The following is a 14,804-nucleotide window of genomic DNA, read 5'->3' as shown; positions in this document are numbered from 1 at the left end:
AAGTCATCCTAAATGCATTCTGCTTTACCAGCGTTGTTGCCAGAACTGAATGCATGCGTGAGTAGGCACAAACAGCGTGCAAGGACTAAATAGACATGGGGCCCAGAGGGTATTACTCTGAGACAGGGGAAACAGCAAATTTAAATTTTCAGCCTGTTGGCACTCATCACTTGACCTTGCTCCATTGCCACCACATACAAGCTGCCAGAGAGCACTATTTCCTTCCAGCCTCCTCTCGGACCAGTGCTGAAACACATCCAAAATAATTATAGTTGTTGACCTAGGGGTGACCTGCTGGGAAATCATTCCAACTTCTTGCACTGCAGCACAAATTTGGCGGTTCTGATGTTTCAAATGTTTTCACAAGAAATGCCTCAAATGCAGAGCATTCTTCTGAACTGAACTAGATGATTGTCAACTTCGGGCATCAAAACATCTGCCCTTAAAGTTTACTTAATGGTTTTCAAAAAGCTATTCTGAAGTTCGATAGAATCAAATGCAAAGTTGACAACAGAGTTCACAATAATAAAACTGCAACTTCATTCACACAGTAGTTTCCCACCCATCTACACTGGTTGCTGCACAAGGATGTGCTGAATATGAAAGGAACAAAGATCAGACATAAAAAGATGGAATACACGCGAGTTAAATTTACCACTTAAATTTAATGCATGCATGAGTAGGCACAAACAGCATGCAAGGACTAAATAATGGTAGACATTGGGCCATTATTTGAGAAAAAAAATCTATATCGTCCTTGCACCGAACAGTGATGTATATTTTTGCTTCGTTTGAGTTGTCCTCCTAAAGGAATCAAACAGGAAAATAATTATATTTTGTTAATTCTATAGGCCCATTTTCACTTCAAACCTCCAGATGAATCAGATCCAAAGATAGGAAAATCACAACATTTTCGCAAAAACAGTGTGCTTTTCTTCTGATTTTCACGAAAGACAAACTTTTTTTTTTTTAAATTGTATGTAGGTGTACATAAAGTCTTGCATTATGCTGAATTTATGACACTATGGACACTATGATGTTTTTGTGCCATGGAGCTAGAGGTGCATTCCTACTTCCCATACTAACGATGTCTTGTATCATAAAACTAGAAGATCGTAGACATCTTTTTTCATTTCAAAAGGCATTTCTGCAATTCTACAATTAGCTCACAGGGGACAGTTACAACCCCCATTCTAAAAAGGAAAAGTTAGTACTGTGGATCTAAAGACACACCAATTCTCCAATATGCAAAATGTTGGGACCAGCTGAAGACATCTTATCAGCAATCAGAGAAAGAGAACGATAAAGGGAACTGTAAAACATGGCAATTTGCATAGGTGGAAATTATTTGAAAATATTTTTGCTATCTTGCATGCCTTCAAAATAATATTTTGCTGATGAAATGATAATGTCAATAACACCACCATGGTCAGGAATTTCCCACAAGAACAATAAAGGGAACAAATGCAGCAACGCTTCAGTGTTTAAATTTTTGCATTAAGTTTAACCAAAAACTCATCTTACAAATTACCCCCAAGAACATTTTACACATTTGTTTGCAGTGATATTTACATGCCTCCCTCTGTGTAACTATCAGGTAAAACTAAATATCAAATATTATCCATCTCTGGTACGGTTTGGGCTATAGTCCTACAAATAGGTCAGTGTTAATCACTGCAACCCCACAGATAGGCTGCACTCCAACCCAATTAATGAAAACTCATGACTGTTTAGACTGCCCAGTTCACTGAACACTTTGTGAGCTCATCTTCCACCGTAAGCACGACAATGCCTCCCAAGCCACAGCAATGTAGCTGACTTTTAACTGCCCTCTGAAATGGCCTAGCAAGCCATTCGGGTGTATTAAATTACAAAAAAGCCCAATGAGAATAAAACCAGGTGGATCACCTGACCACAATCTGTAACCTCAGCATATCCCTCACTCCATCATTACCATCAATCGAAAGAACCACCCCTGGTTCAATGATGCAAAGGGAGAGAATGCCAAGAGCAGCACCAAGCACATCTAAAACTGAGATGGCAACCTGGTAAAGCGACACCACTAGACGACATGCACACTAAAAAGAAGCTAAACAATCCCATAATCAACGATCACATCAAAGCTCGGCAGTCCTGCCACATTTAATCATGAATGCTGGTGAACAACGAACTACTTACAACAGATGAACTTCAGCAGTTTAAAAGGACAATTCACCACCACTTTCTTAAAAGCCATTAGGAATGAGCAACAAATACTGGCCGCGCGAGCAACGCTCACATCCCATAAAGAATTTTAGAACGTAACAAGGGGCGGCTCTTCAAATATCTCAGTCCTCAATGATCCTCGATGCACGTCACTTTGAAAGACAAGGTTAAAGTATTTGCACATTCTGTCGGAGTAGGGTGTCAATGAACCAACTGGGTCTCCTCCTTGGGTCCCCTGCATTACAGATATCAATTCACTGTATGAGATATTAAGAAACAGCCAGACACACTGGAAAAGCAAAGATTTTGCGCCCGACAATGGCCTGGTTGTAGACGGAAGACTAGTTCTCCAGAATTAGTATGCCCCAAACCAGTACAACACTGTCATCCAAACAACAATGTGGCAAATTGTCCAGATATTTCCTGCCCACAAAACACAGGACAATCAAACATAGCTAATTACCAACTACGCCTACTCTAAATCGGCTGGAGAAATGGTGGAAAGTGCTACCAAGCAGCAGTTATACAACAATAACCTGCTCACCGATGCTCAGCTTGGGACCTACCAGAACTACTTATCCAGCTCTCATTGCAGCCCGAGACGACGTGAACTATCAAGGTGCTCCAGCCAAATTGATGTCAATGGGGATGAAAGGAAGACTCTCCACTGCCTGGAGCCATACCTAGAACAAACAAAGAACAAAGAACAGTACAGCACAGGAACAGGCCCTTCGGCCTTCCAAGCCTGTGCCGACCGTGCTGCCTGTCTAAACTAAAATCTTCCACACTTCCGGGGTCCATATCCCACTATTCCCATCCTATTCATGTATTTGTCAAGATGCCCCTTGAACGTCACTATCGTCCCTGCTTCCACCACCTCCTCCGGCAGCGAGTTCCAGGCACCCAGTAACCTCGGTGTAAAAAAAAAAAAAAAAAAAAAAAAAAAAAAAAAAAAAAAAAAAAAAAAAAAAAAAAAAAAAAAACTTACCTCATACATGTCCTCTAAACCTTGCCCCTTGCACCGGAAACCTAGTAATTGAACCCTCTACCCTGGGAAAAAGTATCAGACTATCCACCCTGTCTATGCCCCTCCCTCAACCTCCGTCGCTCCGATGAGAACAAACCGAGTTTATTCAACCTCTCCGCATAGCTAATGCCCTCCATACCAGGCAACATCCTGGTAAATCTCTTCTGCACCCTCTCTAAAACCTCCACATCCTTCTGGTAGTGTGGCGACCAGAATTGAACACTATACTCCAAGTGTGGCCTAACTAAGGTTCTAACCTAGGACAAAGGAAAATGGGTACTTTATAGCAGGAGTTCCTCAGGGTAGTACCCCATGCCAAATCATCTTTAGCTTCTTCATCAATGCCTTTTCCACCAGCATAATGTCAAAACTGCAGGTGTGTACTGATGATTGATCATTCGCAACTCCTCAGATGTTGAAGCAGTCCATGCTTACACGCAGCAAGTCCTGGACAACAAGCTTGGACTGTAACATGTAGCATGTAACAATCACACCACCCAAATAGCATGCAGGGACTACCTTCAATAAGAGAATCTAATCACTTTCAAAATTCAAGCCCATTACCATCACTAAGTTGCCCCACCATCAACATCCTGAGGGGTTACCATTGAAATTTAACTGAGCCAGCCATAAAAATATTGTAGCTGCAAATGCAAGTCAGAGGCTGGGAATTTTGCATGAGTAACTCACCTCCTGACTCCCCAAAACCTATCCACCATCTACAAGGCAGAAGTCAGAGCAAGAGGGGATATTCTGCATTTGCTGGGATTAGTGCAATTCCAACAAACTCAAAAATCTCAGCACTATGCAGTCTCCTTCATCGGCATCTATCCACCACTTCAAACATTAATTCCATCCACCACCAACACACAGTGGCAACAATTTAAAGCAAACACAATGTCATAATATACACCAGTATATTATGGTGCAGACACACACACACACACACACACACACACACACTGATGGACATGCAGTGAGACCAATCAGCAAACACAACACCGCAGCCAATCACCAGTGAGAGCACACGCACTATAAAGACAGGGGACAGGAGAGCTCCCGCTCATTCTAGTAGCAGCCAGCTCGGAGCACAGAGCTCACAGCCTGCAACACAGACATTCACCATGTGCTGAGTGCATCACCTGGTTAGGACTAGGCAAGGGTCAACAGTTAAAGCTGGTATTGCATTTACCCACAGTTCAAGTATGTCAATATAGTTAACCTTATAATAAAATGGAGTTGCGCAAGTGTTGGTGACCTGTTTGTGATCCAAAACACCCAACACATCATGGTACAAGGAGTGGTTGCATACTAGCACCTCTGAGACCCACCTGCAACTAATCAACATTCCAGCATCCTGAAGTATGGAGATCAACCCGCCGCTCCGCATCGCCGGCAATCTCGGGGTCAATTGCAAGATTTTTAAACAGCACTTCCAGCTCTTCCTCGAAGCCATGGACAGGGAGAACGCCTCGGACACCAGGAAGATTGCTCTGCTCCTCTCCACGGCCAGGCAACACGCCATCCACATCTTCAACTCTCTCACATTCGCAGACGACGAGGACAAGACAAAGTACAAGACGGTTCTCCTCAAATTCGATACCCACTTCAGCATAGAGGTCAATGAAAGCTTCGTAAGATACCTGTTCCAGCAGCGCTTGCAGGGTAAGGACGAGCCTTTCCAATCCTTTTAACACACCTCCGCATCCTTGCGCAGTCCTGCGGCTACGGGCCCACCTCCGATTCCATGATACGCGACCAGATCGTATTTGGTGTTCTGTCGGACCCCCTGCGCCAGCAGCTCCTCAAGATTAAGCAACTCACCCTGGCGACTGCCATCGAGACCTGTGTCCTGCATGAAAATGCCACCAGCCGGTACTCCCACATACAGGCGGCTGAAACGGCGCGGCAAGGTCCCCAGGAGGCGGAACGGGTCCAAACAATTGGAACACCTCCAAGGCTGCAGTCTGGATGAGTGCGGCCATTTTGCGCGCTTTTCGCGGCCTTGTACGCGCCAAACGAGGGGACGGTGACGTGGAGGAAAGTGATGCGCAGACGCGCACCACGCAGGACCGCACCACGCGTGCGTGGTGGCGCAACGAGCGTACTGACGTCACGACGTGCAGCAACTGTGGCTCCGCCCATTTAAAGCGGCAATGTCCTGCAAAATCGCGACAATGCCTACGATGTGGCAGACTTGGCCACTATGCTGCCTGCTGTCGAGCAGCTCAGCCTGCCAATTTGCATCGCTTCAGCCAGCCTCGCAGGAACGTTCGGGCAATTCAACCCACGTTCACAGAGTCCGATTCCGGCTTCCCGCAGATCAGTGACACCAAGGACCCGAGGGAGCCTTTTCGGAACGCTGTTATAACAAAGAACAGGCTGCCCCCGAATCAAAACCACCAGCCACTGTCGGTGCACAGCATTGATCCAGACGACGAGTGTGTGCCACCCTGACGGTCAACCAATCCCAGATACGATTCCGCCTGGACACTGGTGCTTCCGCTAATCTCCTAGCGTGGTCAGACTTTCAGACCCTTGGGGTTAAACCAACCATTCTTCCGTCGACATGCCAACTAGTGGACTACAATGGCAACGTCATTCCTGCTACCGGTTCATGCCAACTCGAAGTGATGCACAATTCGCGAAAAGCCATCCTTCCCTTCGAGATCATGGGCTCCTCTAAGGACTCTCTGCTAGGCGCACAGGCGTACAAACTCTTAGACCTCGTTCAACGAGTACACTCTCTCTCTCTCTCTCTCTCTATCCAGAGGACACGTCTGCCTTCCAGGATGCGGACTTCAGGGTGCAACTCAATGCCATCATCGACCAGCACCCCGACGTTTTCGAAGGCATGGGCACGCTTCCATGCACTTACAAAATCCTGCTCAAACAAGACGCCACGCCTGTGGTTCATACACCTCGCAGAGTCCCAGCACCCCTCGGACCGCCTCAAGCAGCAGCTGCAGGACCTCCAGGACCAAGGAGCACTCTCCAGATTGACGGAACCAACCGACCGGGTCAGTTCCATGGTGTGCGTAAAGAAGCCTTCCGGCGAGCTCCGGATCTGCATTGACCCAAAGGATCTGAATCGCAACATCATGAGGGAGCATTACCCTATCCCCAAGCGCGAAGAGATCACGTGCGAGATGGATCGGGCCAACATCGTCACCAAACTTGACGCCTCGAAAGGATTCTGGCAAATTCAACTAGACAGGTCCAGCAGAAAGCTGTGTACCTTTAATACCCCGTTTGGCAGATACTGCTACAACAGAATGCCGTTTGGGATTATATCGGCATCAGAAGTATTCCACCGGATCATGGAGCAAATGATGGGAGGGCATTGAGGGTGTGCGCGTCTATGTTGACAACATCATCATTTGGTCCACCACCCCGCAGGAGCATATCAGTCGCCTCCAGCGTGTTTTCAAACGAATACGGGACCAAGGCCTTCGCCTCAACAGAGCCAAATGTTCCTTCGGCCAGACGGAACTATGTTCCTAGGGGACCACATCTCCCGGTTGGGTGTGCGGCCGGATGGGGACAAGGTGGCAGCCATCACGGCCATGCAGAAGCCAACGGATAAGGTGGCGGTCCTCCGATTTTTGGGCATGGTCAACTTCCTGGGGAAGTTCATCCCCAAACTCGCCTCCCATACCACAGCTCTCTGGAACCTGGTCAGGAAGACGACAGACTTCCTATGGTTTCCCGCCCATGAGCGCGAATGTGAGGAGCTTAAGACCAAGCTTACCACGGCCCCGGTATTGGCATTTTTTGATCCCACAAAGGAAACAAAATTTTCAACGGATGCCAGTCAATCCGGAATTGGGGTGGTGCTCCTGCAACACGATGAGGCCTCATCATGGGCCCCCATTGCATATGCGTCACGTGCCATGACCCCCACGGAACAGCGCTACGCGCAGATAGAAAAGGAGTGCCTGGGCCTGTTGACTGGGGTCGACAAATTTCATGAATACGTGTACGGCCTCCCCCAATTCACTGTCGAGACCAACCATCGCCCGCTGGTCAACATTATACAAAAAGAACGGAATGATATGACCCCTTGCCTCCAGCGCATTCTGCTTAAACTCCGGCGGTAAGATTTCCAGCTCCTATACACCCCGGGCAAGGACCTGATCATAGCCGACGCTCTGTCCAGGGCAGTCAACACCCCGTGTGGTTTGACATGCCAACTAGTGGACTACAATGGCAACGTCATTCCTGCTACCAGTTCATGCCAACTCGAAGTGACGCACAATTCGCGAAAAGCCATCCTTCCCTTCGAGATCATGGGCTCCTCGAAGGACTCTCTGCTAGGCGCACAGGCGTACAAACTCTTAGACCTCGTTCAACGAGTACACTCTCTCTCTCTCTCTCTATCCAGAGGACACATCTGCCTTCCAGGATGCGGACTTCAGGGTGCAACTCAATGCCATCATCGACCAACACCCCGACGTTTTCGAAGGCATGGGCACGCTTCCATGCACTTACAAAATCCTGCTCAAACAAGACACCACGCCTGTGGTTCATACACCTCGCAGAGTCCCAGCACCCCTCAAGGACCTCCAGAGGGGTTTGTCTGCCAGGTTGACGCCCATGTGGCCTTCACGGCCTCCAATCTGCCGGCCACGGATGAACGCCTTATCCACATTCGCCGGGAGACTGCGGCTGACCCCCTACAACAGAGTGTCATGCGCCACATGACGGACGGGTGGCTCAAGGGCCAATGCCCGCAGTTCTACAATATCAGAGACGATCTTGCAGTAGTCGATGGTGTCCTCCTGAAGCTGGACCTCATCGTGATCCCGCACAGCATGCGCCAGCTCGTTTTGGAAGAGCTACACGAGGGCCATCTTGGCGTGGAGAAGTGCCGACGGAGAGCCCGAGAGGCTGTGTACTGGCCCGGCATCAATGAGGACATCGCCAACACAGTGCTCAACTGCCCCATCTGTCAGCGGTTCCAGCCGGCCCAACCATGTGAGACCCTACAGCCCCATGAGTTGGTCACGTCCCCTTGGTCTAAGGTAGGCGTTGACCTGTTCCATGCACTCGGCAGGGACTATGTTCTGATTGTAGACTATTTTTCGAACTACCCAGAGGTCGTACGCCTACACGACATCACATCATCGGTGATCATCCGTGCCTGCAAGGAGACCTTTGCTCGTCATGGCATCCCACTCACTGTGATGTCGGACAATGGCCCCTGCTTCGCGAGCCAGGAAAGGTCCAACTTTGCCAGCAGGTACAACTTTGTGCATGTGACATCCAGTCCCCTGCACCCCCAATCCAATGGCAAAGCGGAAAAGGGCGTCCACATCATCAAACGGCTCCTCTGTAAGGCTGCCGATGCAGGATCCGACTTCTACCTCGCCTTGCTGGCCTATCGTTCGGCCCCACTCTCCACGGGCCTGTTGCCAGCCCAGCTGCTCATGGGTCGCACCCTCAGGACCACGGTGCCGTCCATTCACGTCCCAGACCTCGACCACATTCCGGTCCTTCAGCGGATGCAACAGCCTCGTGCACAACACAAGGCGGCGCATGAAGCTTGGGCGACTTATCTCCCTGCTCTGGCACCGGATGACAATGTCCGCATCCATCTTCCGGAGGGTGGCTGGTCTGCAACTGCTGTGGTTCTTCAGCAGGTGTTTCCCTGCTTGTTCCTGGTTAGTCTGCCAGATGGTTCCATTCGCCGCCGTAATCGGCGTGCCCTTCGTCTCGTTCCACGCTCGCTATGTGATTCTCCACCGGTGCCACGCCCTCCTGTTGTCCCCAACCTGGACTATGTGGAGATTCCGAATACTCTGCATCCTCCTCACTCTGCCGTGGCCAGCGCGTTCCTCAGCCGGTGGCTCTGACCCACCCTTGAGGCGGTCAACCAGAATTCGTCGCCCACCTCAGAGACTTGACTTATGAGTTTTACAATGTTGGACTCTTTGATCTGTTCTGTTATCCTGTTTCATCGTTCCAGGAGTTTGTATATAATGTTCATTTCGTTGTTGGTGTGACACCCTATTTCTCTGCACCAGGCACCTTCCCGTGTAAATAGATTAGCCTCATGTAGAGAGTCATGTAAATAACATGCACACACATAGTCAGGTACATTCACTACATGATATTTATTGTCACGCAGGCACATGTTCTTTATATAAAAGGGGGGATGTCATAATATACACCAGTATATTATGACACACACACCCACAGTATATTATCACACACATACACCCACAGTATATCACACACACACACACACACACACACACACAGTATATTGTCACACACACACAGTATATTATCACACACACCCACAGTATATTATCACACACACACACCCACAGTATATTATCACACACACACACACCTACAGTATATTATCACACACACACACAGTATATTATCACACACACACACCCACAGTATATTATCACACACACACACCCACACCCACAGTATATTATCACACACACACACACACCCACAGTATATTATCACACACACACACAGTATATTATCACACACACACACAGTATATTATCACACACACACACCCACAGTATATTATCACACACACCCACAGTATATTATCACACACACCCACAGTATATTATCACACACACCCACAGTATATTATCACACACACCCACAGTATATTATCTCACACACCCACAGTATATCACACACACCCACAGTATATCACACACACCCACAGTATATTATCACACACACCTACACCCACAGTATATTATCACACACACACACACCCACAGTATATTATCACACACACCCACAGTATATTATCACACACACACACCCAGTATATTATCACACACACACCCACCCACAGTATATTATCACACACACACACACACCCACCCACAGTATATTATCACACACACACCCACAGTATATTATCACACACACACACCCACAGTATATTATCACACACACACCCACAGTATATTATCACACACACCCACAGTATATTATCACACACACCCACAGTATATTATCACACACACCCACAGTATATTATCACACACACCCACAGTATATTATCTCACACACCCACAGTATATCACACACACCCACAGTATATCACACACACCCACAGTATATTATCACACACACCTACACCCACAGTATATTATCACACACACACACACCCACAGTATATTATCACACACACCCACAGTATATTATCACACACACACACCCAGTATATTATCACACACACACCCACCCACAGTATATTATCACACACACACACACACCCACCCACAGTATATTATCACACACACACCCACAGTATATTATCACACACACACACCCACAGTATATTATCACACACACACCCACAGTATATTATCACACACACCCACAGTATATTATCACACACACACACAGTATATTATCACACACACACACCCACAGTATATTATCTCACACACACACAGTATATTATCACACACACACCCACCCACAGTATATTATCACACACACACACACACCCACCCACAGTATATTATCACACACACACCCACAGTATATTATCACACACACACACCCACAGTATATTATCACACACACACAGTATATTATCACACACACCCACAGTATATTATCACACACACACACACCCACAGTATATTATCACACACACACACACCCACAGTATATTATCACACACACACACACCCAGTATATTATCACACACACCCACAGTATATTATCACACACACCCACAGTATATTATCACACACCCACAGTATATTATCACACACACACACACACACACACACAGTATATTATCACACACACACCCACAGTATATTATCACACACACACACTCCCACAGTATATTATCTCACACACACACACCCACCCACAGTATATTATCACACACACACACCCACAGTATATTATCACACACACACACCCACAGTATATTATCTCACACACACACCCACAGTATATTATCACACACACACACCCACAGTATATTATCACACACACACACCCACAGTATATTATCACACACACCCACAGTATATTATCACACACACCCACAGTATATTATCACACACACCCACAGTATATTATCACACACACACACAGTATATTATCACACACACACACAGTATATTATCACACACACACAGTATATTATCACACACACACACAGTATATTATCACACACACACAGTATATTATCACACACAAACACACACACCCACAGTATATTATCACACACACACACCCACAGTATATCACACACACCCACAGTATATTATCACACACACCCACAGTATGTTATCACACACACCCACAGTATATTATCACACACACCCACAGTATATTATCACACACACACACACACACACAGTATATTATCACACACACACACACACAGTATATTATCACACACACCCACAGTATATTATCACACACACACACCCACAGTATATTATCACACACACACCCACAGTATATTATCACACACACACCCACAGTGGGACCAATCAGCATACACAACACTACAGCCAATCACCAGTTAGAGCACAGGCACTATAAAGACAGGGGGCATCAGAGTTCCCGCTCATTCTAGTAGCAGCCAGCTCGGAGCACAGATCTCACAGCCTGCAACACAGACATTCACCATGTGCTGAGTGCATCGCCTGGTTAGGACTAGGCAAGGGTCAACAGTTAAAGCTGGTATTGCATTTACCCACAGTTCAAGTATTTTAATATAGTTAACCTGATAATAAAATAGAGTTACACCACTTCCAGTGTTGGTGACCGGTTTGTGATCCAGAACACCCAACACATCACACAAGATGCACTACAGCATCTTGCCAAGAGTCCTTCAAGGCACTTTCCAAATCAGCATCTCCACCACAAGGAACTGGGAAGCAGGTGGATGGGAACACCACCATCAGCAAGCTCCCCTCTGAGTCACATGCTATCCTCTCTTCAAATTATTTTGCCATTCCTTCATTGTCACTGCGTCAAAGTCCTAGAACCTCCCCCGCCCCTCACAGCACTTTGGCTGTACCGATACCACACTGTCTGCAGCAGTTTCAAGCACAGTTCATCACATTTTTACAGGCAATTAGGGATGAACAGGAAATGCTGGCTTTGCAAGCAACACTCCTATCCCATGAACAAATGAAAGAAGTGTAATTAGCATATATATCAAATATAACAACACAAAAGACAAAATGTAAATGACCAATTACCCAGGCATGCACATGATAATTAGGGTAACAATATAGTCTACGCCCACAACTAAGTCATGGCAATATGTTCTGTGATCAATCCTCCAGCCAATGCCCCAATATCCTCTCTTTTCCATTGCAGAAAGATTTCCAGATCCACAGAATCACCTTCTGCATGTGTTTCAAGCAAAACAAATTCCAAGCCAAGGGCCACAATCATGCCATTCATCTCCATTTTAATTGATTCAAATAATGAGTGGATATTCCAGCATCTGTTTTTGTTTTAAAAATAAGTTCAGATACCCAATTATTTTTTTCCAATTAAGGGGCAATTTAGCATGGCCAATCCACCTAACCTGCACATCTTTTGGGTTGTGGGGGTGAAATCCAAGCAGACACAGTCCAGCATTTGTTTTATACTCATTCATTTTCTCAAATTTCAGCAGTCAAACGTGATTCAGGACTTCTGGACGAATTTTGCAGCAGGACCACAATACAATCACAGAACTCTATTTTGAAATCAAATCAACTAGTTCCAAACTTGTCAGTTACAGTCTTGATGCAGAAAGAAGTATGTGTACACCTTCGTCAGCACACGACGACCAGTGCGACAACCAGCACGAATGAAGGAAATTTTCCTTCACCACTGTTCTGAACAGGGCACAAAGCTATAATATTTAATTACCATCTGTTTTGACAAGGCTCTCTATGGATAACGCAAATGATAGAGTTAATATTGCTGTGACTTTAAAAACAAGCGTAAATTACTGGAGTCATAATTTACTTGAACTTTTGTATTACAATAATTGTGTAAACTGTATGTGCACCATTACTATAATGCAAGCTTTCTACAAATTCCATGCGACAGTTCTAACTCTGTACCTGCTACTATTTTGTCAGAAGTGGCAAGAATAAATACCAACGGGTTTCTCCATATTTACATATAGTTTACATAGTGACATGCTACTACAGGAACAAAAGTAGCCATTAGCTCCTGCTTCAGTCTGTCACCGCCCATTCTTTTACATCCAGCTGTCAAAACGTAAATTAATAAAATGCAAAATAAATTAACGCCTCCATGCAGTCTTAGAAATCCCAATTTTTACTGTTGTTTAAAAACTGGCCATCTTTCTTTGGGATGAAGGAACATAATGTTTGGCCAATTTGCAAGTGTGCTGACAATTCTCAATGAGGGTCATGCTGCACATTAAAGTGAATATTTTTAATTAAAAGATCAGATCCCCATGTTAAAATAGGTACATTATTCAGCCGTATAGACTGGCAAAGTAGTATATTGTTCCAAAATTAGATTAACACAGACTGTTAGGTTAAAAAAAAACATCAGATGAGTTATCTAGAATATTTCTTACAAAGCAAGAATCATTTCCTCCTGCATCTTCTGCAGAGAATCTAGCAGCAGAGGAAGAGCTTTATCATAATACTGTTCCTGGTGCAGTTGGGCCCCTTTCACTGCCAACACATACTGATTGTGCAAATTATGGAGTTTCATCGTGGCCTTGTCAAATCGGTCTTTGGCTTTTTCAGTCTCCTTGCCTGTAGGAGGTAAGAAAGCAGATGAGTACAAACTTCAGAAATTCAATCTTTGTAAAGTAAATTAGGCCTGCCATTCTCCCCCCCCCCCCCCCCCACCCCCCCCCCCCCCCCGCGCCAAGTATTGATTTGTGGTGATTATTTATGCAATAAGTTATACATCCAATAACAAAGTGGCATTGCGATTTGTTTAGAAACAAATTTTACTTTTAGTTTAAGTCAGTTTCAAACGGTAGCTCCTCAGCAAGAGATAATGAAACGAGATGTTAAAAATCCCAGTAGGTTTGCTTCTCTTTGGAGCTTATTTCAGTTTTGTTTTCACCATTTCATTCTTCAAAAGTGAGAAATTATACAATACTCTGTGAAATGAAAAATATTGGCTCCTTGCAGTCCTGGTAATCTGGTTGAGTTGGGGTGCAACATGGAAGAGGAAAATAATTCAGGTGATTTTTTTTCTACCCAGAAGAGATGGCAATAATGAATGAAAAAGGTTCCATGTTATTACTATACTATAAGCACTGAACATTTTACACAGCATAGAACAGAATCAAAGTTAAAATCTCCTCCATTGTGCCCCAACTTCATAACAGCATTGCAAATTAGTGACACATTTTGCATTTCCTGCATCAGCTAACCTATGTCCCAAGTAAAAGTGCTAGCCAATTCACTTTACAGATTATTGGGAATTCGTGGAGGTGGAGGTCGCACGTTGGGTGCCGCCCACTAGAATTCTCGATTTCTGGCCCTTTTCACCCAGTTTTTAGGGGAACTTTCTCCAATAAAATTGTGGGTGTCAGAGGGTATGGAAA

At 45.6% G+C, this 14,804-nt stretch overlaps 1 protein-coding gene across 3 annotated transcripts in view; it reads right to left on the bottom strand.

Moving 5' to 3' along the window:
• fer (fer (fps/fes related) tyrosine kinase) overlaps positions 1–14,804 on the bottom strand; it is a 414,420-nt gene that overhangs the window by 282,567 nt on the left and 117,049 nt on the right. For 2 of the 3 annotated variants that reach the window (XM_072516399.1, XM_072516400.1), the window contains exon 5: positions 13,815–13,998. In XM_072516399.1, the coding sequence (XP_072372500.1) occupies positions 13,815–13,998 (184 nt within the window). Of the gene's footprint in view, positions 1–645; positions 805–13,814; positions 13,999–14,804 lie in introns of those variants that run through there. The other variant, XM_072516401.1, reaches the window with a different exon arrangement.

Source organism: Scyliorhinus torazame, chromosome 9, assembly GCF_047496885.1.
Source record: "Scyliorhinus torazame isolate Kashiwa2021f chromosome 9, sScyTor2.1, whole genome shotgun sequence".
In the NCBI taxonomy this organism is placed as follows: Eukaryota; Metazoa; Chordata; class Chondrichthyes; order Carcharhiniformes; family Scyliorhinidae; genus Scyliorhinus; species Scyliorhinus torazame.
The sequence above is the reverse complement of the archived record's forward strand: the minus strand, read 5'-3'. Positions and strand labels throughout refer to the sequence as shown.